At 40.8% G+C, this 25,762-nt stretch overlaps 1 protein-coding gene across 2 annotated transcripts; it reads right to left on the bottom strand.

Annotated features, from left to right (window-relative positions):
* Positions 1 to 5,704: 5,704 nt before the first annotated feature.
* Positions 5,705 to 25,761, bottom strand: RNMT (RNA guanine-7 methyltransferase). Of its 2 annotated transcripts, none has more exons than XM_056330716.1 (11): positions 25,666 to 25,761; positions 23,726 to 23,999; positions 21,341 to 21,473; positions 19,968 to 20,090; positions 18,546 to 18,661; positions 16,386 to 16,567; positions 15,614 to 15,778; positions 14,354 to 14,471; positions 11,910 to 12,011; positions 9,452 to 9,485; positions 5,705 to 7,561 (listed from the first exon to the last, which is right to left on the bottom strand). In XM_056330716.1, exons 2-11 carry the CDS (start codon positions 23,981 to 23,983, stop codon positions 7,524 to 7,526), a joined length of 1,269 nt encoding a protein of 422 aa, XP_056186691.1. In that variant the 5' UTR covers positions 23,984 to 23,999; positions 25,666 to 25,761; the 3' UTR covers positions 5,705 to 7,523. The 2 variants fall into 2 exon arrangements, with proteins under 2 accessions (XP_056186691.1, XP_056186692.1); XM_056330717.1 differs by lacking the exon at positions 25,666 to 25,761 and adding an exon at positions 24,999 to 25,381.
* Position 25,762: the final 1 nt, after the last annotated feature.

The following is a 25,762-nucleotide window of genomic DNA, read 5'->3' as shown; positions in this document are numbered from 1 at the left end:
TAATTGTACAATATGTAATCAGCCCCTTGGTTATCACAGCTGGGCTTCCATGGGTTTGCCCAAAAGCCTCCTGTGGGCTCAGACTCACAGTAGTCAGCCCAGACTCCCCAGTTTCTAAGAGGTCCAACAGTCCATATCATTATACTCAAAGTGCAGGGGGCCCTACACACTCTTAAGGCAACCGAATTTTTCCTCAGGGCTGTTGTTAAGAGGAAGCAGTGATTTGCTTCTAGATGAAGAAATTAATTATGCAAGGAAGCAAACAATTTCCAACCCTGTAATTATTTTTATTTGTTCAGCTCACAGCTTTTTTACAAATAAGTAGGCTTCAGTTCCAGCTGTCTGTTATACAACTGTACAGTGGCAAGTGTCAAAGGGAACTGAAGAAAGAAAAGAACTATTTGGACCAAAGAATTCAGAATAATTCTTCTATCAGAAAATTACTACTCCACAGAGCAGTTTCCTTGGACTATAAAAATTAGAGATTTAAAAGCTGTATTTTACACATAAACCAAGGCTTTGTGTTTATTATCTCATTTATTTTTCTGTGGTTTTAAAACCAACAAAGACTATTCTTGTGCCTGAAGTCAGAACAATTCCATTACTGTCAAGTTAGAATATGTGAATACAACTGAGAAGGAAGCTATTACTGGCTGGGAGCTAGTAAGTCATCAGTTGAGTAGTCTCATTCCAAGACTATGAAAAAGCCATGCAAGTTAAGAAGAGCCACACATTAGGCAGGAGTGAGAAAGTATGCCTCCAGAAAATGTGAACACTGTTACTCTGTATCCCATGGCGATGTTACACTGCTAAGAGTAGTAAATTTCCAGTTTAATCATGATTAGTGATTAATTAAGGGTGTGCAAAAGAACATCATTCTATCAGATTGTGTCAGAAACACAACTTACATAAATTCAGACAAGACTGTTAAGACTCAGAGAGCACAACTCCTACAAAGCTATTAAAACAATACGGCCTATGAACTAAAAGAATATCCTTTCCTTGGGCTTCAACTATTAAAAGCACAGTCAGACCTTAAATGTTCAAACACCTTACCCTGAAAGTTAATTTCAGTTGCTGGGAGATACACTAAAGTGAATAAAAAAACAATGTTGAGAACCAGATTTAATAAAATGAAGGAGGAATGACAGCTTCCATTAAAATAGCATTTATACACCATTGGAAAACCTTTGACATCTCAGAACTTAATTTATCACAGAATCACAGGATGGTCAGGACTGGAAGGGAACCCTGCAATTCACCCAGTCCAACCCCTGCTAAAGCAGGGTCACCTACAGCAGGTTGCACAGGATCGTGTCCAGGCAGGGTTTGAATGTCTCCAGAGAAGGAGACTCCACAGCCTCTCTGGGCAGCCTGTGCCACTGCTCTGTCACCCTCAGGGTAAAGAAGTCCTTTCTCATATTCAGATGGAGCTGCCTGTGCTGCAGTTTGTGCCCGTTGTCCCTTGTCCTGTCACTGGGCACTGCTGAAAAGAGCCTGGCCCCATCCTCTTGACACTTGCCCTTACAATATTTGTAGACATTGATGAGACCCCCTCTCAGTCTTCTCTTCCCCAGGTGGAACAGGCCCAGCTCTCCCAGCCTGTCCTCACAAGGGAGATGCTCCAGTCCCCTCATCATCCCCTTGGCAGACCTCCGCTGGGTGCTCCCCAGTGGTTCCCTGTCTCTCCTGAACTGGGGAGCCCAGCACTGGACACAGCGCTCCAGGTGCGGCCTCACCAGGACAGAGCAGAGGGGCAGGATCACCTCCCTCCACCTGCTGGCCATGTTCCTCCTCATGCCCCCCAGGATCCCTTTGGCCTTCCTGGCCCCCAGGGCACACTGCCAGGGTCTGGTGTTAGCTTTGTTCTGCCTTACATCTGTTCTCTAAGTAACAGAAACATTCAAGGCAGTAGATAAATCTATGATGGTGATGGTATGCTGGAAGGGAGGTTAAGAGAAAGTCATTTCACCAGCACTAGCACATCCATGTAAAACACTACACACTGAGGCTGCAAAAAACTAAACTACATTAACAGTTTTTAGTTCAGTGCATGGTATTCATGTCATCAGCAGACAGATTCAGATTTCAGACTTTTTCTTTAAATCTCAAATGAGGTTTCTTCAAAAACAACTCAAACACTTGCCGCCATGTCCTATGGCACTTAAATGACCTGATTTTTGCACTTCACAGTTCTGAAAAATCAGGATGCTCATTTGCATTCATAAGTAACAATACAGATGTCCGTTCCCTCACTTCTGTAGAGACAGAAACTCTCATTTGTAGCACGCAAGCAACACTGGGAACTGAGATTACAAGACTACTGTTAAGCCTACTTGATATGAGACAAGACATTGCTCCCCCCAGAAGCATTATTACTTTGGCAATAAGTGGATTGCAAAAGTGGATTTATTACCAGCCCCTTGATTACTCTGCAGATGTTTTAAATTTACTGCTACCCAGCTTAATGTTCCCTAAATTAACTGTTTTCAAAGTCTTTACAAACACAGTTTAGCAGTTAGAATACAGCATATAATTACTCTGTTTAATAAAAACAGGTATTAGAAGAGAGAGTGCTCTATTAAATAGACTATGACTCAAAGGAAAACACTTTTAGTCAAAGGACTGAGATGTTCATTATGTAAATTAATCTATTCAAATGTTGTAACAGTAGTACATGTAAGATTTGCAGCAGCTTAGCTTCTTATGTCAATCAAATCATTCTACCAGGTAACATGCCTCCTTATGCACGGAACACAACACATGCTTAAGTGCTTTGCAGCAATTTCTACCACACTGGTGTATATTTCACAAAAGCAAATTCATACAACACAGCACTGATGTAACAGTAATGTACTGAAGCGTGACACATTTCTTGCACAAATACAGTATTTCATTTCATTGTTTTTGCTGTAAGATTGCAGAATATCCTAAACCCCACAAGGAACAATTACCTATGCTAACAGCACTTGCACAACTTCATTGCCTCATAACCTCAGCTACAGGACAAGGAAACAAAATATATAGCTGCTTCCTCCAGAAGTGAAGATGAGAGAAAACATTAGGACAAATTACCACTGTTAGCCAAGTACCATTTTTTTTTTTTAACAAGTCTTCCTTACCTCCGCAAATGCATTTTTCACGAGCACTGAAAAATCCATCTTAATAGAAAGGGCTGGTGTGTGACTTGAGGCTCTCTACAGCCAGCCAGAAGCAGCTTCACTCTTGCAGGCCCTGGTCCTCAGTTATCTGCTGTAGGGACAACACAGCAGGATATAAACAATTCAGGAGGTTCCTGAAGAGCACTGATGATGACTTCCTGACCCCAGTGATTGGGAACCAACAAGGAGAGGTGCTCTGCTGGACCTCATCTCACCAACAACAAGAGGCTTGTTGGGGATATGAAGGTCAAAGGCCACCTTGGCTGAAGTGGCCATGAGATATTTGAGTTCGGGATCGTGAGCTGATGGAGCAGGGCAAAAAGCAAGTGCAACGCTGGACTTCAGGAAAGTGTATGTTGGCCTCACGAAGATCTGCTTGGTAGAGTCTAATGGGATAAGGCCCTGGAGCGAAGAGGGGCCTGAGAAAGCTGGTTAATATTCAAGGATCACCTCCTCCAAGCTCAAATGGCCCACCCCAACGATTAGGAAGTCAGGCAAAAATACCAGGGAGCCTGCATATATGAAAAATGAATGATCTCCTGGCAAAATTCAAACACAAGAAGGAAGCATACAGAGGGTGAAAGCATGGGCAGGTAACTTGCTAGGAATATAGCAACACTGTGCAAGCACGCAGATACGCAGTTAGGAAAGCCAAAAGCCCAACTGGAATTGAATCAGGCCAGAGATTTCAAAAGCAAGAAGGGCTTCTCTAAGTACATAGGTGACAAAAAGAAGACTGGGAAAAATGTGGACCCAGTGCTGAATGAGGCAGGGGCACTGGTGACACAGAACATGGAAAAGGCTGAGGTCCCAAATGCCTTCTTAGCTTCTGTCTTTACTTGCTAAAGTAAAGCTTTACTTGCTAAAAGACTGGCTTTCAAGGAATCCCAGGCCCAGAGACCAGAGGGAAAGGTTGGAACAAGGAAAATGTGTTCTTGGTTGAAGATCAGGTCAGGGAATACCTGATCATGGACCCTGATGGGATGCACCCGTGAGTGCAGAGGGAGTTGGCAGGTACCATTATGAGGCCACACTCAATAATCTTTGAATATTCATGGCAACTGGGAGAAGTGCCCAAAGACTGGAGGAAAGCAAATGCCACTCCTATCTTGAAGAAGAGCAAGAAGGATGCAGTAAACTACAGTATGGTCAACTTCACCTCGATGAGGTGATTGAACAGATATTGGAAATGATTTCCAGGCACATGAAGGACAAGAAAACCATTAGAAGTAGTCGGCACAGATTCATCGAGGGGAAGTCATGCTTGACCAATTGGATAAACTTCCATGATGAAATAAATGACTGGCTTGGTAGATGAGGGGAGAGCAGTGAATATAGTCTTACCCTGACTTCAGGAAGGCTTTTAACACCATCTTGGATGAGCAGACAGCGAGGGGGATTGCAAACTGGCTGAGCAGCCGGTCCCAGAGTGGTGATCAGTGGAACAAAGTCTAGTTGGAAGCCACTGGCTAACAGTGTACTCCAGAGCTCAATACTGGATCAAATCATGTTCAAACTCATGGAGCCTCTCTCATATGAAGAAAAGCTGAGAGAGCTGGGGCTGTTTAACCTGGAGAAGAAAAAGCTCAGGGTGGTAATCTTATCATTGTGTACAAATACACGAAGGGAGGGTATAAAGACAGAGCCAGGCTCTTTCCTGTGGTGTCCAGTGAAGGGCCAGAGGCAAGGGCACACACTGAAACACAGCAGGTTCCCTCTGAACATCAGGAAACACTTTTGTACTGTGAGGGTGACAAGCACTGGCAGGCACGTTGTGGTTTAACTCCAGCCAGCAATCAAGTACCACGCAGCTGCTAGCTCACTGCCCCCAGCGGGATAGGGAGAGGGGAATCAGGGAAAAAGGTAAAACTTGTGCGTTGAGGTAAGAACAATTTAATAATTGAAATAAAAATATAATAGTAACAACAAATGTAAGGAAAAAGAGATACGAGAGAGGAATAAAACCCAAAGAAAAAAAACCCTAACTGATTCACAGTACAATTGCTCACCACCTGCTGACCAATGCCTGCCAGTCCCCAAGCAGCGATTGGCAGACCCCAGCCAACTCCCCCCAGTACATGTACTAAGCATGATGTTCTACGGTATGGACTACCCCTTTGGCTAGTTCAGGTCAGCTGTCCTGGCTCTGCTCCCTCCTGGTTTCTTGTGCACCTCCTCACTAGCATGGGAAACTTAAAAATCCTTCATTTAGAGTAAGCGCTACTTAGCAACAACTAAAGCATCAGTGTGTTATCAACATTATCCTCACACCAAATCCAAAACACAGCATTGTACCAACTACTAAGAAAATTAACTCTATCCCAGCCAAAACCAGGGCAGTGGGTTGCCCAGGGTGGCTGTGAAAATCTCCATCCTTGGGGATTTCAAAAGCCTTCTGGACGCGGTCCTGGGCCACCAGCTCTATGTGAACCTGCTTGAGCACGGGGTTGGATCAGATGATCTCCAGAGGTCACTTCCAACCACAATCATTATGCGATTCTTTGAAATGTTGAGATTTGCTTAAAAGAGGAAAGACACTCCACTGTATTTCCCCTCCTTTTATTATTCTGATTTCTTCCAAAAATAGCATAACAATGTACTTTCAAATGAAATTTGACACAAGAAAACTAACAAAACTAGTTTTGATGCACACAAATTTAAATGAAACATTTCAGCACTTCTAAACTGTTGGCATTTTTCAGCTACTTTCACAAGTACTAATTCTAGCAGACAAGAAAGTTTTGTTTTCTTAAATACAGCAGCAGAACTGACTGTCATTTTACTGCTTTGGCAAAGGCTACAGGTGTTCTATACAATAAAATAAAACTAAAAATCAGGAGTCATGGAGGAAAGAGTATGACCTAATTATAGGGGGAAGGCAATTCAACTACTAACTCAATACTTTGAATGCTTAACTCTGTAACAGAAGTGTTCTTTCCAGATCTATTGTAATTTTTCATAATGCTCATGTACCATCAACATTTCATCATATCATCTCTACGTAAACTATACCAGCCACCAGCAGCCGCCAGTTACTGTTAGCCCAAGAAGGGAGAGAAAAAACATGAAGTATTCACACCCTCTCAGTAGTGGGTGGCTACCATCATGTGGAAAGCAGAGCAAACACCATGTCAGAAATCCCTAAGCGAGCTCCAAGGGACTGATGGGCAGTTAAGATGGTAGGTAGGCACTGTTTTGCCTATTAGTGTCATTAGATTACACTCCCAAACAAAACATTTGTCTCTAATTTGGGGACTGTTATCCACATGTACCAGGGTATATACACACAGTCACAGCCCTCCCACAGTTCGCGAGTGAACTTCTGGTATCCCTAGATGTTATACAGGCTCCCCTTTTGGTTCATGATCCAGTACATGGCCACGTTCCTAATGCCTTAAGGACTGTAGTGAGGTCCCCATTACCACCAACAGTTCATCCTTCTGCTGAGCCTATTTGGAATTTTATGAAACAAGTAAGAAACATAGCCTAAGATCTGTCTAGTAAGTTTCAGGAGACATTTAAACTACCAAAAAGTCAGGAGAGTCTTTAATAAAGTAGAAAACACTCAGCAATCTAAGTTCCTGTTCCAGCTATTATTGATTACTACAGTCTTATTTGGAAAAACAATGTAGAGATTTAAAACTTTAGAAATTCAGTTTTTTCAGAGCAGTTTTGTACAGAACAAACTCGTTTAATCTTGAAAGCACCATAAAGTGACACTACATATTAGCAAGCATGAAAAACAAGAACATCATGGGACTTCACCATGTAAACTACACCTGGAATACCATTAAGGTAGATTTACACTGCAGGCTTGAGCACAGCACAAAGGTACTCAAACTGACTCAGGTATTATTTGCCACTTAGCTCTGCATGCAATGTAGACATACCCTATATGTCTGAATATATCTCATTATGAATTAGTTAACCGAGTACAATATTTAGGCCCTCATACTGCACCATCAAAGTCAACAGTCATATTTCCATCAATTTCAGAAAGTGCAGGGTCAGGCTTGTAATCACAAACATACTTCTACTAACAAAGCATTTGTTTCTAACAAAGTTGTGTCAAGTTCCAACCATGAGTTTTGAGAGCATGCAGATTGCTTACAAATGCTTAAAAAGACTGGTTCAGAATCTTTCTTATATATACACACACAAGTCCATCTGTCACAGACAGGCAATGTAACTCAGAATCATGAGCTTGCTCTAGTTTTTGGTAGTGTCCCGCACACTTCTGATAATTAAAAAATAAAAAATAAAAAAATAGTTGCCACAATGGATTTCTGACCATTCCAACTTGCACATGGATATGATCTCTTCTTGCTGCATCCAGAAGTGAAGAATTTAATCCGTTAAGTTTCACAGTTGCTTCTCAAATGCAAACACCAAGTAAATACCTAAAAAATAAAATTAGAGCATTCAAAGTTTCAGCTTCCTCTGACTCAATTAAGTTTTCAAAAGGTAAACAGGTTGATATTCTGCCCAAACAACCTGTTAGCCGATTACTGAAATCATAAGAAATGCTACGGTTTCCCAATGAGTGAATCTAGTATTCAATTCCAGCATGGTTTTAGACGTGTTTCCACAATGGAGCTAACAATGCACAAAAGCAAAGTATCTTAAATATTGCTGATATGGTTGCTGATATGCAACACTAACTTCAGTTAACAGTATTACTGAAAGGTGAATGGAATTCACAAATTACTCTGCCATCCATTCTACACATAATGAACATCTACTGGTGCATAAAAAGTCATATACAACAAAGTTTACAGATTCCTTCACACATGCAGTAATGGACAATCAAGGGCAAAATTATCAACTTCATTTTTAATTAAAAAGTTAATAAACTCATGGTACAAAGTTATTAATTTTGCTCTTAAAATTATCACAGACAAAGAAGAAATTATGGCATTTTCTCAACTCCAAAACAGTACGATTCTAAAAATGGATATGCATACAGTCCACACCATCACCCTTGGGAAACTCTTATTTGGCACGTAATCAATGCCACCTGTGCCAGATGTTCTTATACTTCATACCAGACAGGTAAGTTAAACCACTTTCTTGAGACCATGAGTCTAATTAAACATTTATGATTTTCCACTTGAACTCAACTTTTATCTTAACGGGTGATGTGCCATAGCTACATTGCAAATCTTTCAAGACAAGCCTATCATACATTCCTCAGCAATAAAATGAAGTTCCATGTAACAAGCAAGCTGTACTTCTACCCTAACTGCTCCGTACTCCGTATCTCTCTGAACTACTAGAAACAGACTACTTTGCACAGTCATCACTGAACTTTTAAAGGTATAAAAACCCCCTCAGTTAGATCAACAGTTTACATAATACTTCTACATTGCTGGAATTAATGTCTGCTTTATGATTCATACCCTTAAAAATTAGGTAATAATTTAAGAAAGCAAACAGCTTAACTAAAGATGTTTTTATTCATTAATTGAACAGCATTTTTCATTTGTTTTTAGACCACTAATGCAACCAGTACACTGGTCTGCAAAACTGAAAATGGGTGGTTGGCTGCAGTTACACAGAATTAAGTAACTATCTCTCCAGGAATTTTTACGCCTAGAATTCTCAGTGCCTTGTATCTGAATTTTATTAAACTCAACGTTGGAAAAGAAAGATGGTAAAAGTTTTCCATGGCACATGCTCACAACATTTCAGAACATATTTAACAACAGTGTATCCTTTTCAGTGTGCAAGGCACTGAATTTATTCTCCTCTCTTTGTAAAACATTCAAACACCTCTTCACCATCAATGCTTTAATTGCTTCTTCCTGAAATATATCACTATAGGCAAAGAGTAAAGCTTCATCCCTGTCTTCCCAAAACAGATTTGTATTATTTCTGATTAATGTATGTCCCAAGTGGAGTTTGTTTTCCAATTGACTGATAACAGTATGATATCCAAGTGTACCAAACAGAAGTGTAGTATTTAATCCTCTAACACTAGCTAAGTAATCCTTTAACATTGGGCATCCTCTCTTCATACATCTTAAGTAAGGCTTTCCCAAACTATTTTAGCCCAAAAGTTTGCGCGCCAGAAGCTACATAAAGCAAAATTTCAAGCCATTTTATGCATTTCCCTCCCAATTTCTTGAGATGTGTGCACTACAAAACCTATACATAGGCATCTGAATGACACAAATAATAAAATCTTGTTATATTTAAAATGTGGATTTTCTTCCATAACGAACAGGCTATTTTACACACTTTCCATAGCAGTGATTCAGTCAATACTGAGTTTTCAAAACAGTACTTACTTGTTGCTTCCCATTCAGATTTACTCAAGGTTCCCTAGAAGGGGACAAAAAAAACCCAAAAACACGGTTTCAACAAGAAGTGAGGAAACAATAAAACACCAATTTAACTCAGGATAATTAATCTTTCACAGACCAACATCTAACCACCCACACGAGCTGGCTATTCAGGGTCAAGAGCAGCATTCCTGTAGACCACAAATAATTATAACTCCAATAACTATGATGGTAGCAAATGGAACACACCTAAACTACACAAGTGTAAGAGAACAGGCCAACAGTCTGTTGGGCTGGACTCCTCTGCAATGCAGAGCACACTGGGCCCATTACCACACATCAGTGTGACTTGACCTGGCTCAAGCCGCTGCCCAGCCCAAGATGCCCAAGACTTGTGGAAGTCAAGACCAGGCCCTATACCGCAGTGCTGTCACCATCCCCAGGAAGAATACTACTACCTGCCTCCACGTGACACCACCCTGCAGCCCACAAAAATTCTACTTGCCAACCCAGCTCACGCTGTGAAAAAAAAGTGCCTCACGGCCTAGGAAATCTACCCCTAGTTCAGCCTTTGGATGACAGCTGGGCCAGTGCACAAGTATAAAGCTGCGACCATTTACCCTACCAATTAAGAAGCGTGAGGCAACAACAAGCTGGTTTTCTGCTCTGCCCACTCCATCCCCTTTCCATGGGGGCATGATTTAGCCCTTATGTTACCCACTGACCAATCCTGACCAAAGCATTAATCTTATAAAATGCTAGTGAAAAAAAGGCTTTTTCAAGCAGATTTTCTTCTCTGACAGGTTACAAAGCACCTAGCAAAAGATGCCTCTGGTCTGACTTGACTATTCTCACGTTCTTAAGCTTTTCTTAAAAGTAGCGGGTTTATTTTTAAAATTTTTAGATTTCAAATACAGAGAACAAATTTATTTTCCCTCTTGATGTAGGATTTTTATATACACAGTAAAAGGAATACACCTTCAAGAATTCAGAACACGAACGGTATATAAACTAATGATTAAAAAAAGAAAAATCCAAGTGGAAAAACTTCAAGCTGACCAGCCTCATGCTACATCTATGACAATGAAATAGGATGCCATCTATCAGTAACTGCAAATGATTTTACTAAAACCACAATATTTACTCAAACTAGTCTCCAGTTTTGGTTCTCTCTTGTCAAGGAGCCTCAACATACAAAAAAAGACCTAAAGTTCAGACTGGAAGAGCCAACATCCCTTATCAGGAACCATTCCACATGAATGGTTAGGTTAAACTAAGCCTTTGCAAGGTTTCCATCCAGCCTGACTCTCCAAATGCACAGACCAAAGCAAACACAGCTGTATGCTACCCTGAATAGCTAGCCTGGGTACAGAAGAGGCAAGACCCAAACGGCAGCAGTTCCTGGGGAAAAATGACAGTAGACATTGCCTGTCCTGCTGCTTGCCTCCCAGGAACAGCAGCTGTGCAGGCTCCTGTCCATCATGCACCCAACTCTGAAACTAATACAAAGGAATGAAAAGCTGCAGACAACTCCAACATAGTCATGTACTGCTAGGACAACGGAAGAAAAAAAATCCTTCATAAAAACATAAGAAAGACTGCAAGCTCAGAAAGGTAGCATGTGCATTAGAAGACAAGCAGAAAAAACATGTTTAATTGGACCACTGATCTAAAATCTAGTATGATCTACATTAACGATGGTTCAATATTATTCTATTTCTGAAGTCATAAATCAAACTGCCGAAACGGGAGAAATGAATAATGCAATAGGATAGCAGACTAAGTTTTGTACAAAGTAAAATTACTATCATTGCAAATAGTTTCTTTTCATTCAGAATATGAACAGAATATCATACTTAATAAAGTCTCGGGTGGAAAATACATTGATTTAATTTTATGCACATAGGACTAGTCTAATTCTAGGACCTCTGTTAAAATAAAGATGGTACAGTATATTTTAAAAAATAGCATTTACAGAACTTTAATAAAGTCAGCTAAGAAGGGAGCTGGATCTTCCTCACCCAAAAAGTCAACAGAAAAAGTGCATTTAAGATTTCAAACACATACAGTATCATGAAGAAAGTTTTGAACTCTCCTGTCAGAGGATTAGAAGAAGAAAACTGAAGCTTCAAATTGGTAGTCTGAAAATCCAGAACTCTAAGAAAACTCTCCAAATTAAAAAGAGTTATGTTAGAACAGCTGCCAAGGAAGATGGCAAAATATCCCTTGCCTTTGGCATAGTTACAAATTTCTCAATAGCTACCACATTAAGTGAATTTGATTCCTTGAGAATGGGGTATTGATTAGGAATTCCTCAGCCCTGCAGCTCTATGATTTTTCACATGCAGAGATACATTCATACCAATTTCATTGCAGCTGAAATGAAGAATGCACCACATGTCTAAAAGACCGGGACCCTCAATTTTAGACACCATTTGCTCTAGTAAAGTAAGAAGGAACTTACCAATGGTAACTTTGCCTTGCCATCTTTGATGAACTCTTTGGCGTGCTCATAATCATCAGGTTTATCAGAAACAAGCCTAGAATCACCAAATGTAGAATATGGCTGGAAAACACAGAAAAAACAAGAAAATAAATATTAATTGCATAGTAAGATACATTAATCACATCAGTCAAGTATTTTTCACAGGACAGCCCAGAACAGAGGTCAGTAATAATTAAGAGTACCTTAAATTTAGATCTCTCCTTTACAGCATCTACAGGATCAGGTCTGACATTCCCTACTTCCCAGAAAATCTGACACCTAGGATTTACAAATTAACTTTTACGTCTCCAAAACAGGGGAGACAGAATAACTACAAAAATTACCCTCTGTGTACAGCTGATTACGGGTATTACCTAGATATACCCTCTTTTACAACAGCAACTGAACAAACCAGCATCTCTTAAGCTGAATACTAAGAAGCGAGCAACTGTAAGATTTCAAGCAGAATGCTTAAAATGCTTCAGTAAACACACAGAAGCTGCAAGAGAAGTATACAACCGATTCTCCAAAACTAATATATACTTATTAAGGATCCCACTTACTTCATAACGGTCTGCACTTAACAATTCAGTCCCCATCATAAGTGGCCACCAATTTAAGACAACTGTCCCTTTTCTAAGGACAAAGCTGATATGTCAAAGGCTGTGTCACCATGCTACTGGCAATATGAGCCCATAAAAAACACTGTCACCTTCAGAGTCAACAAGGACTATCAAGTGCACTTGCACCCATGTGACTCTGTTTAGTAAGTCACCAGATACTTGACTTTATAGTTATATGCTGAAAAGTTCTACTGTTTGAGGGAGCAGGGAAGCACAGAGAATTGTAAGTAAAGCCAAAGCCTCAGAGAGAGCACTGAAAAGCTGCTCTGAAGCTGCTAAATTCATCTAGGATAAAAGTCTGAGTATGAGAAAGCAAAAGCATTGGGCAAAACCACAAGCTCAGCTACAGTTAAGTACCATTTTCTTCTACAAACACAGCCTGTCCTTCCATTCCTACAAAGATTACTTTCTGTCTTTTCAATCAATATACCTTGCACAAAGATAGCGCTTTCAGTGTCTCTCTGCTGAAGGAGAAATGGATTATGGTTACCATTGTGTGACACTAGGCAGGATTCTTGTGTTTCTGCTTACTACTTAACAAAAACTTGCCTCAAAGTTTAAATTTTATCTACCAAATTGAATCACTTTATTAGGTGCTGGTGCCTAGGTGCTGGCAGTGGGGGGGAGCTGCAGAGGCAGCCTCTAAGGAGGGGCTGGGGCTGTCCCATGTGGGACACAGCCAGTTCCACCACCCCAACAGAGCCACCACAGTGCACTGCTGAGCCCCTCAGCCACAATGCAGTGCCTCTGGGAAAGCATAGTTAAGAAAGCTCAACAAAACCTGCACAACAGCTGTGAGAGGGGAGTGAGGAAAAATGTGAAACAACCCTGCAGACACCAAGACCAGAGAAGAAGGAGGGGGAGGAAGCTCCAAACCCCAGAAAGGAGACTCCCGGGCAGCACCTGGAGAAGACCATGGCAATGCAAGTTGTCCTGCTGCAGCCCATGGAGGACCACAGTGGAGCTGACACCCACACTGCAGCCCACAGAGGGCCCCGTGCTGCAGCAGGTGGACATGCCCTAAAGGAAGCTGCAGCCCATGGAGAGCCCACGCAGGACTAAGCTCCTGGCACAGAGCTGTGGCCCATGGAGAGGAGCCCAGCCAGGAGCAGGTTTCCTGGCAGGTCCTGCAACCCCGTGAGGAACCAACCCATGCTGGAGCAGTCTGCATCCGAAGGACTGTACCACATGGAGAGAACGCATACTGGAGTGGTTTGCAAAGGACTGTATCTCATTGAAGGGACCCATGCTGGAGCAGGAGGGGGAAAGTGTGAGGAGGAAGGAGAGGCAAAGTGTTATGGACTGACCAAACCTCCATTCCCCCCCCCGAGTTGTAGGGCAGGGAGAAGAGGTATAAAGGTCAAACGTAAGGGAGTAAAGTTGAGCTCAGAAACAAGCAGTGGGTAGGGCAAAAGTGTTTCTAGGTTGTCTTTGTTTCTCACCTTCCTACCCTTTTTTTTTTCCAGTAATAAATTTATCTTCTCCGAGTTTAGCCTGTTTTGTTCGTAACAGTAATTGCTAAGCAATACTCCCTATCTTTATCCTGACACACATATTTTTTCCTTATTTTCTCCCTCCATCCTGTTTGGAAAAGGGAACAAGCGAGCAGGTTGGTGGGGGTCTGCCAGCCAGTCAGGGTTAACCCACCACAGCTGCACTTTCAGCCAAAGGAGTTTAGTTCTTCTATTGGCAGGCCTTAATTAATCGCACAATGGTCACAACAGGAATTTCAATTATTGCACAAATAACTAACAAGATGTAAAATGCTACTTAAATGAAATAAGTTAACTCCATATTTACCTCCAAGGCCTGCATTCTCCTTAACAGCATTTTATGCTCCTCGTTCTTGATTTTTTCTTCATAGAATTCCCGAAATGTCATTTTGTAGACTAATTTCATACCGTGCTTCTTTGCCATTCTGTCAAAATAATAAGCTTAATTAGGGAAGCCACAAAATTATTGTAGTTTTCTTTCCAAAGGAAAAATTTTAAGCCACAGTGACACCTTCTGGTATTCACTAGGATTACACTCTTTCTAGAATTCATTTCTTTTAGTAAAGACATTTCAGATGAAAAAAACCTGCACTACCACCACACACTGTACTTTTTTTAATTAGGACAACAACAATCTACACAAGTAGTTTACAGAAATTTTCATAGGAAAAATGTCTCTTTTTCCCAACACACAGAAGTAAGTTCCATTTGAACTTCCAGACAGACTACACCATTTTCCCCGCAGCATCACCATCCTGTCACATCAGGTATTATGGATATACTTACAGAACCTCTTTCTACCAGATCTAGTGCATTACATGTCAATTATATGTATACACCCTGGTCCTACAACACTGAAGTTACAGGTGTCAGTGACAGATGCTGGTATTTTTCATAAAGACCTAAAAATGAAGTGTGAGAAAATATACAGGTTTGAAGGGGAAGCTTAATATGGTTTAACAACCATACTGAGCTTGAAGAGCAGGAAAAACCCCAACATGGAAACATTTGTCTGCATCTCCAAAGACAGGCTGAGAAAGGCAGATCTGAATTCACACAGAGGTAACAGCAAAATATATGCTCACAGAAGATTTAGAGGGGAAAAAAAAGTAAGTTGTAGGAAAAATCCTACAAGCATCCAAAGAAAGTTGGAGAAGACAAGGGGCACCATGATGAAGAGGGTACACAAGTCTGCTTGCTGAATGACTACAGAAAGGTAGAATGAAACCTCCAAAAAAGTTAAGATCAAAGAAGAAAAAGTCAACAGCACTAGAGGTTTGCTGACAGATTGAATATATCAGATGCAGACATTCTTGTGAGACCTAGTTTAAGTCTTCCCAGCTTCTGACCAGAGCACCTTCAACTGAGTGCAATGGACAGATTACAGTTGTGGATGGAAATGCATGAAACTTCTGCATTTGGAGCAACAACAAAAAAAGACTGAAACATATGAAAAAGAAAACCAAAATATAATTTTCTGCAAGAATTATGCTATAATGCACAAACTAAACAAATGCTTATTATATTTCACACCTTTCATTGTATAATGAACTCAAATTTAACTTACTCTTCCAGTAATGGAAAGTAAACCAAGAACTCAGGGACATCAACCACTTCTTCTAAGTGGAAATCATACTTGCAGCCAAACAGGGGATATTCTCCCTTCTTTTCAAATTTTACATTGTATACCTCATTCCCAAATGAATTTGTTTCTGAAGCTTCAAGTCGCTTCCTACAAAATGAGATATAAACAAACAGTAAACGACCAGTTTTAAATTTAAAAGGCAGAGAAAACTATGCATAAGAGGCCTGAAAGCATTTCTCCCAGTACCACAGCATTCAGTAATCTCTGTAGTTTCCCACCTCCCTTACCTAATAAGGCAACAAAACAATGAAAGGAAGAGAAGCAGCATACTAGGTTTTAACACTTTAACATTCCCATACAACATGCCAAAGACTAAATGGAGCTAGAAAAATCAAGCGTTAGCCCAGACACAGCGTACATGGACAAGCCAGGCTTCCTGGAACAAACACAGCAAAATCCTGACAGTTACTCCCCAGGCTGTGGCTATTTTGCCACTACTGAAGTCACTACAGAGGGTTTATGTATGAAGATCTATACCCAATACCAGAAAGGCCATGGGTACAACAGACGAGGATCTGCACAGATTTACCTGTTTGACATTCAAGAGTGAGATTTTCCTGACTAGAATCCAAACTTGTTGCAAAAAATTTGCTTTTTTTTTTTGCACAAATGTATCAGAGCACTGTAAGAATGACTACCACATAACTATGCTTCACAGACTTTTGAAAGACTAATAGAATACAAAGGTACTTACACAAGTTCAAAGCTATTTGGAGTTGTGCCAATGAAATACCCTCCAGGGGAGAGGTTCCCACAAGCATTTTTAAGCATCATATCAGCCTGCTCATATGTCTCAAATGAGTAATGGTAAACAAATTGACAGCTGCAAATGTCAAAGCGCATATCTGAATCATTGTATTTGGAAGACAAGAGATCCTGAAATAGATTAAAAAGAAAAAAATTTGTAACAAAAGCTACAGAAACAAGAATGATTCACTTAAACCCTGCAATAAGTATGCTACACGTGTAATTCTTTGAAGTCTTTCCTTTCAGCTCGCATTCCTTCAGAAGTTCAACAAGAAGACGAAAAGTGAGAGTGGAAAAAAAAGTCCTCTGCTACACAAAAAACTTTACACGATATCTGGGAACAGAAGAATACACAGACACATTTCATGTCATCAGTTAACACCACTACACCTGAAAGGTCAGAACCCAAAGTTAGTTACCTGATAGTTTCCAGAGATATTTTACTGCTGAATGTTTATAACTGGCCACTATTTAGCTGGAAACAGCTAAATATATTATTGCATTATTGCAATAATTATTGCAATAAATTGCAATAATTATTGCATTAAAACAAATTTTCAGTTTACTAAGTCTCTGTAATGAGAAATGACCCATTAAACATATAATTGAGAGGAGGATGGGTTGTTTTAAATATGGCAATTTGCACTGCCCACCAAGTTTTATTTGTCTGTATTCTCACACATGTACGTACATGAGTACCAGCATACTCCTTCCCCATCCCAGACCAAGTAAGCAGTAACTCAGAAGAAGTTGGCACCCTTGATATTTGTCAGGTTAAAGCTTGCCAGTTTGACCCTGTACTGAGCAGTTCTCTAACTCATCTTCATCAGGCTTCTTTTATACAATGCTAGTACTTACCATAAGTAACGCTGGAGCACACAAATTTTCCCCAAGGCCCGTGACATGCATTCCATACTTAAAAATATTTCATGCTTAACAGCTCTACCCAAGTTTCTCTTCTCTCCCAGACTTCCCATCCACCCACTCACTCCCAGACTCTACTAGTTCATGCCACATACTGTCAACGTTCTGTATGCAGATAGACAAAAATGGACACTTCATATACCCATGGCAAGTTTATCTGTTCAATTACTCCCCCTCCACTTTTTGACAAAGATACAGGAAACTGAGAAACAGAGGTGCGTGGAATTAGACAAGCTGTGAGAATGAGATTTTGCACTATATACAACATAGATGATAGAGATACAAAGTCAGGAAGATGAACTTCTGTGTGCACGGACAGACAGAGCAGAGCATGCAACAGGAAATATATATGCGTGTAAGTCTGAGTTGTAATAGCAACATGAAAATATCCCTTTCTTTCCCAGCCAAGGCTCTTTACTCTCTCTCCCACTGTAATTTTGAGCCAAAAGAGATGACCTGGAACCTGCATGAGGCTGTATTCCTCAGAAGAGGCAACCAATAATTCTAGCAAACAATTCTCCCTGCAAGACTGGGAAGAACAGGTTCAGCCTTTCAACAGATATGCTGGAACTACATTGGCTCCGTCCCGCAACCTGCATCAGCAGAGCACTCTCAGCCTGCATTTCTAGGAAGCAAAAGCAGTGCTGGTTACAAAATTGTCTCCAAATCTTCGGCAATGTATTCACCATTGCCTCCAGACAGTCTAAGATATCTACTCTATCATGTAAGTTTTGAAGGTATGTACGACAGTAATTAAAATGGCAGTAGAACAAAAATACTGGTATAAGCAAAATGTACAAATCAAATCAGAAAACATCCCCTATTCATTCCAGTATAAAAATACATTCATCAAGATAGTTTCCAACATCCCATGCTGGCTCCCAGAAATCCAGATGTAAGTAGTCACTTCCTTCCCTTTGTCAAGCAAAAGAAACTGAAAGCACCAGATTTATTACCTGGAAAAGACAGGCTTCAAGAACGTTACACTGCAAAACAATAACGAAATACATTTACGTCTTACACATCTTTTCAGTAACTGATACGGCTGATTCTCCTGATAGTACAACAATCTGATCTTAAAAATATACACACCCAAACTATTACAGCACCACCATCACCTCCAGTACTTGCTTAACAAAAGGACGTTAAATCTCAAAAATATGAGAAAGCATAGGAACTGTACCTTAGTACTATCTGCTTGTATAAATTCTGCATCAAAAATATGCTCATTATAACGACATCGGGCCTTCATGTCTTCGTATCGCTGCTTGCACTGTTGCACAGAAATGTCTGCAATATCTAATATGGAGAGAGTATTTAAAAAAAAGTGTCTAAAATGCTCCCCAGGCAAGAAAAATTGAATGGTTACTGGAAAACAGCAGATCCATTATGATAGGGATAAAAGTTGATCTTCAATTACACATTGAGGAGACCAAACACTTACTGCCAATTTGCAGAAAAGGAATTTAACTTGCAGAAAGAGTTTGGGCTTATAACTCCACCACTTTCAGTCTTTACTTCAATACAAAAATTGCAACATGAAGGTTTTAGAAAGCTCCCATGCTCAAAAGTACAAAGCAAGCCTCCAAAATTACAAGTGATGGATACTAGGTGACAGATACTAAGTGCTGTCAGCATTAAGTGTCTAGTATGCATTAGTAAAATTCAGTTCCCAGAGTTTCTCCAACAGTACTGAAAGCTCTTAATCTTCTTAAAAATATACAAGATGCTGAAACGCAATTATTTCTGCTATATGCTGTTATACTGCATCATGCTAAAGTTTCTTCTTCTTAAGACTGTTCCTCTCAGACATTTTCACTAAGTTTGCACAAATTTTAAAACTAACAATATGCAATAAATTTACGTAAAAACTTCGTGACTAAATCAACTGCATTTGAAGACTGCCAACTGAAAAAGGCAAGAAAGAACTGTAAAATGTACAACACCCAGAATAATTCCCACTAAAAGAATTTTATGAAATTTTAGTATATAACTAAATTTGAAGTTAAGTAATATTTTGTCTGATTTTCCTTGGGACACTTTTGGGGAAAAGGGAAGATGGCATCTCCCTCCCAACACCTAAGCAAACTGTTTAAACAAAAGATTTCTTTAATCAGTTTCAGCTCCTTCCCCCGAGTCTGAAAATCTTTAGTTGACTGTAATACCAAAGAACATTTTTTGTCACAACACCGTGGGGTTTATTTGTTTTTTTAAATGGAACTTTTCTCTGTGTGCTTTTAGAACAGTTAAAAAAATACAACAAGAGATTAGATGTGGGAGAAAACGCACATAATACAAAACGTCGGTCTTTTTCCCAGTGCTACATTTTGCCTAAGACAATCTGTGACAATTGTGTATTTTTTCAGTGATACTAGTTTTTATTCACGAGTTGAACTGAAAGCTGATCACATGGAAAATCAGTGGTTCTTATATTTATGCTGGCAATCAAGTTTTTTGTCCTTTAACCTGAAGACATCAAAGACTTTTTGGCAGGTGTATCACTACATTCTTGGGCTTACTGAAAAAATAATAAGACTGGAGACATGCTTGGCTTTCCCACAAAACACTGATGTACTTTCCCTGGAAAGTTGTTGTGTCTTCTTACCCGTACAGACAAGTTTTTTAATTCTGCCTTTTTTCCATTTCAGTAGATCTCCACCTTTGCCACATCCTAGATCCAAAACAGTTATATCATTCTTTTTCCGTCGTACTCGGTCTATAAATTCACCTAGAAAAATAAAGAGAATGCATGTACAGGTCTCTGTAGTTCACTTAGATTTTACAGAGAAGCCTAAAGGACCACCAGATTTTGAGAATTTTAATACACCTCAGGAATGACCTTACCTATAAGTCTTCTTAACATCACAGACTTAAATCTCTTTTTTCTAGAAACCACTAATGACAAAAGGAACCGTAAACTTTTAAAACTATGGAGAAGATAATTAGTATTTTCTGCGCTTAATGTGCTTTGCATGCAATATGTCTGGAGCTCTGAACTGTTTCACTGGCAGACAAAGGCAAAACTGCACATCACTAAACAACCACAGTTCCCTTTCATTACCCTTATAATGAAGGCAGACGTTATAAGTACGAGAAAGCCTTTTGCAGAAGAGTAAAAGCCAATTAAATACATCAGCCACAACACTTCTTTGTAGTCACATTACAAAAATGCATAGTTTTCCAATCACTCTCCTAGGCCTTGCAGTAACATTGCTACTTATTTGCTGTGGTTTTACCCTACATATAAATATACATAATTTCTGCTCTGACTGATGTTAGCATATTGTGAAAAACATATCAGCATGTATCAGCATGTTAGCAACTTTTCTTCACAGTAAGACAAAGGAAAGAAGTTTTGATACAACTGCTGTAAACCACACTACTGAGATTCATCATGACTGAAAGGCTTCAGGAATGGCTTTATATAAACCTAAACACTGCTTCTAACTGCACTGATAAAACACAATAAAAAGCAGCATGCTAAGATAAATGTGTCAATATGTCCTGGCACAGATCCCTCTTCATGAATCTGTGCTGCTGTGCCAGTAATTCTTTTCTTTGTTTGCACCCGCACTTTGGAATTGATTTGTGGACAGCAGACTTTGCCTTTTATAAAAAGCTGTTGATTCTTAAAACACTACATCCTCTAGTTTTTCATCTTTTAAACTGTTAACTATGGGTAATACAGAAAATATTTACGTGTTTCAAGTTCCCTGCAGAACTGCTTAATCAAGACCTGAGGACAAACTGCTTTGGGAAAATGGCTAAGAAATTATTTGAGGTAGATTTAAATAACAAGAACAGCTCAATCTAACAAGAACAGATTGCTTCTTCGTGATTTAAAGGTGTAACTTTCTCTTTAAAAATCTCAGGAAGAAGAAGAGTTTCCAGTATGAACTTTTTCTAGTTTTCAGGTCAGTTGATCTTTAAAACTTAAAATTAGTTAAAAGTCTGAAGTGACCAATTAAGGAAGCTTACCAATGAGGACGCTCTTTGTCCAGTTATTAAAGTTTCGGAGGTAGAATATGCGAGATTGGCTACGTTTTTCCAATCCAACTTCTTGAAGTTCATTATAATGTGCAGCTACAGCTTGCCCATGGCCCACCTCATGCTGTAGAAACAAGGGAAGGAATAGACTCAAGCAGTGAATTATTTTTGTTACTTTTTCATTTAATCAAGATGTGTTCACTTTAAGGACTTAAGAAAGTAAACAAGTAATACTATGAAGAGCACCATTATTATGTATATATAAACATTTCCCGTATCTGTCCTGGTACTGATATCAGTACTTCAATTATCACAGAGATAACTCCCTTAAAAAGTCAATCCCCTTTTCAGTTGTTCCAAGTAATTTCTGACAGATGATGCCCAGCATCTTTCCTTCACAGAATACTTAATTTCAGTTCTCTAATACTGGACCACTCTCAAAGAATCAGTTCCATTCCCCTTAAGCCTAGGATTGAAGAGAGGGATGTTCCTCCCCAAGGAACTTTAAGCTTCTTTAAAAATCCTGTTTCAGAAATTCAGTGCTTAGATCTAACAGAAGTGTATGAACTGCCAGTTTAACCAAAATGCCAACTAGCTGATGTTGCACAAAGCCCTAAGTGGATGATCCCACTGCCAAGAGACCATGGTAAAGGAATAAGTGTAATGACCTGACAACATATCCCATTTAATGCTAAAGAGTTAGCAACAGAAATGTCCCTGTTTTAGCTGTAACTGTAAATACTTCAAGAGATTTCTGTCCCATGTGACCCAGAGAAGCAGTCTACATCCAGATATTACACTCCTAACACTTCTTTACTTTGAAAATAATCTTCAATTATATACATGAAATTGAAATAAATTATACATAAAATCAAAGTAACAGAAAATGGAGAAACAACACAAAGTCGGTGAGGTACAGAAGTGTTTGAAATAACAGTATGAACTAGAAAGAAGGATTCTCTGTTAAAACCCACTAACATGCCACAAAACCCCAGCCAGTATGAATTCACAAGGTAATTAAAAGCATTCCCCACAGCTGACTACAAAAGTCAAAATCCCGATATCTTACTATTCAAATAGCAGTTCTTCAAGGGAAAAGGTCTGACTGACCTCAGTACACTACATGAATTCTTCAGTGTTTCATATAATTTTGGTAACTTTCAGAATGAATACAAGACATACTTGCTTGGAATCTCTATGACCCCATTCATCTGTTTATTACCATGCTCGACAGACTGATACTAAAAAATATTTTGACCATTTCTAGGCTTTTTTAGGGTAAGCACAGATGGCTCCTTGAATGGCCACTGAAGGTGACATAAGCTAGAACAGCTGACTTTGACAAGTGTGGGGGACACATTCATGCCATCCATTAATGTGTCACAACTGCCGCAAGCACAGTTGTGAACAGCCATCAGCTATAACATCTAAATGGTGGCAGCTGCATTCAATGCAATCACCTTAAGCTAGACAAAACCAATGTAATTCTTGTCCACTTAAACCTTATCGAAGAACTACCTTATTGAAAAGATGAAAGGGTTAATACTGTTTCTATCACAACAAAGTGCATCCTTTATTTTACCTAATTGCTTGGCATAAATCAACATGCTGGAAATACTCTGAACAGAGAAACAAAACAATAGGTCAAAGACATTTTCAAACTATACTTAAATATCCCAAAAGGTCAAAATTAGACTGGATTTTAGCATCAGATTCTGCAAGCTCATACACAGTGAGGGACAGCATCATATAAAACATTACCCTTTTCACCCTCCCAGTTAAAAGGACAAGTATTTTTTGCTACTCTTGCAGTCTTAAAAAAAACAAACCAACACCTGTGAACCTTTCAGTCTTTACTTTGCTAACAAATCACACTGAAATTGTATCACAGAGGATGCAGTTTGTAGAGTTTTCTAAATTACATAATACTTTGTTGAGGAAATTGAAGGACAAACATCTTAAGGCAGAACCTCTTCCTAACCTAGTTAGGTTAGGAATAACAACATACACAACAGGATAACAACATACAAAACACATGAACTCAAGATATGGGACTTGGACTAATAGCAGTAAATCCTACACTACACTACCAGATTGCTACCAAATAGAGATGGAATGTTAAGTCTTAGCATTAGACTAAGAACATGCTGAGATCAGTTTTCTTGACATTCTAATTACTAGCCCTCTTTCTCTTCCATTTAGCCCAACATAACTTCTGCACCTGTCATTTTGCTAGGAAGCTAGCCACAAACTTTGACAATTGGCATTTCATGCTGGTTCACATGTTTACCATAAATACTTTCAATCTTTTCTTGAGCTAAGACTTTGAAACAAGGATTTGAACATAGCTCAAAATAAACGATACTCACTACTTACTTTCTTAGGAGGTTCATCTTCAGGATCTAAATTCTTCCTTTTTGCTCTGCCATCCTGATTATCACTAACAACTTCTTTTTCATTTTCAGTGGAGTGCACTGTACCTGAAGTTGAACTATCACCTTCCCAACCAACACCAGAATCTGCCTCTAAAGTGTGAGGTGTTTTCTCCACTTCTTCATCCAAACTCTTCTCTACTTCTTGTTCTTCTGTCTTGGTTAAATCAGCCATTTCTGACAGGTTAGTCTCCTTGTCCATTGATCAGAATCAAAATCTGCAGGGGGCGGGGGGGGAACAAAAAACAACTATGTTCAATGTTCAATTTCACTTACTTGTGGTTACAGTCCTGACTTTCAATACTAATAGTGGCATTATAAAAATAACATGCCTTTGCCCTAAACATCATCTAGACTTCAAATTTGACTAGTTATTTAATAAACACAGCACAATAAAATATGCAAAATTTCCAAGTACTCTCATTATAATAAGATCAAATTAAGATAAGAAAGACTCAGATGTGAAGAGTAAAGATTTATCTTTATTGATTCAACTGCAACGTGTTACTGGTTTTCAGCCTATAAACTCCCTTTCCCCCTCCCCATTAAAAGTAACCTACCAATTTATGCTTAGAAACACAAGCTGACAAGAGTTCCTTGACTTAGTAAATTCATTATTTAACCTGATATGTTTTCAAACGCAAGTTTTCAAATGGAAGTTCTCAAAAACAAGAAAATCAAGGTGGTTTTAAGAGCACATTTTCCTATCAGTTGTGGATTTTCAAGTTTGCCAAGAATATCCACTATGCCTCAAGCTTCACTAACACGAGGCATCTTCAGCTCTACCTGATTTTTTTTTATCTCCACTTCACAAATACGTACGCAGCCTGAAGGACTGCAAATCACTGCTACAAAGCTCATTTAGTCTCCAGCACATCACAGCCTTCTTGTCACCATCAGGAAGCAGGGCAAAGGCTTTTTAATAAGGCACAGGACAGGAGAGCTTGGCAACTCCTTTCCTAAAGCAGCGGCCTATTCCAGGCTAACAGAAAACACCCACGTTCCACCATATCCAGGCTCGGGTCTCCTAATGAGGGCTAAAACGCGTTCATTAAGAAGGCCGCTATACGGAGATGCCGAACAGCTCTCCTCGGAACAGATGGCCTCGAAGCATGCCTTACGGACACGATTTTTCCACCACGGTACAGCACCCAAGGCACTTCCAAAGAGGCAGCGCACCCTCCCTCATCCCCACCCGGCTGTCCCCAGCAGTTTACCAGATGCTTTTACAGCCTAAATGTAGCAACGCTCAGAATTTCACCACAGCGACGGCAGCCAGGTGCCCGGGGCAGCTCCTTCGGGAGAACAGCTGGGGAGCCCCCAGCGCCGGCGGGACGGCGACGGGGCTGCGCGCGCGGCCCATGGAGTCGGACGCGCAGAGGCGACAGGCCGCAGCGGCGGCTGCCGCCAACGGCCCGGGCCCCGAAGGCTGTCAGCTGCGTCACAGGGGGCCGCGCAACGGGAGGGAGCGCGTCCCGCCGCCGGCGGGCATCGACCCCGCGGCGGGCACCGGCCCCGCGGTCAGGCCGCTGCCCGGGGCGGTTTCCCAAGCACCCGCCGCGGCCCGGCCCGCCTCAGCAGCGGGGCAGAGCGCGCGCCACCGCCACCGCCCCCGCCCAGCAGCCCCGGCGCGGCCCCAGCGATTGGCGCCGGCCGGTGGCGCGGCGCGGCGGCCCCCGCGCGCACCGCCCCCCCCCCTCGCCTCGGCCCCGCCCCCCCACCGGCCGCCCGCGAGGCCGAGGGCTCAGGGCCTGCCTCCCGCGCGCGGCGGGCCGCGCCCCGCCCACCTCCCGCCGGCCGCCGCCTCGCGCGTCCCGCGCCGCCCGGCCGGCTCCGCGCCTCGCGGCCCCGTCGCCGGCCGGCCGGGCGGCGCGCGGCACTCACCCAGCCCAGCGCTCCGCCATCCTGTTTGCGGAAGTGACGACCCCGGCGCGCGGCGGCGAGGGCGACGGCGTCACGTCCGGGGGAGGAGCGGGGCGAA

Source organism: Falco biarmicus, chromosome 3, assembly GCF_023638135.1.
Source record: "Falco biarmicus isolate bFalBia1 chromosome 3, bFalBia1.pri, whole genome shotgun sequence".
In the NCBI taxonomy this organism is placed as follows: domain Eukaryota; kingdom Metazoa; phylum Chordata; class Aves; order Falconiformes; family Falconidae; genus Falco; species Falco biarmicus.
The sequence above is the reverse complement of the archived record's forward strand: the minus strand, read 5'-3'. Positions and strand labels throughout refer to the sequence as shown.

Bases quoted from the DNA above. Each gene is read 5' to 3' on its own strand.
- RNMT (XM_056330716.1), bottom strand. From the start codon at position 23,983: ATGGACAAGGAGACTAACCTGTCAGAAATGGCTGATTTAACCAAGACA. The intron at 15,779-16,385 runs GTAAGTACCTTT...CTCATTTTGTAG, and splicing joins CCAAATAGCTTTGAACTTGT to GAAGCGACTTGAAGCTTCAG. The intron at 7,562-9,451 runs GTAAGTACTGTT...TTTATTTTTTAG, and splicing joins ATCTGAATGGGAAGCAACAA to GTATTTACTTGGTGTTTGCA.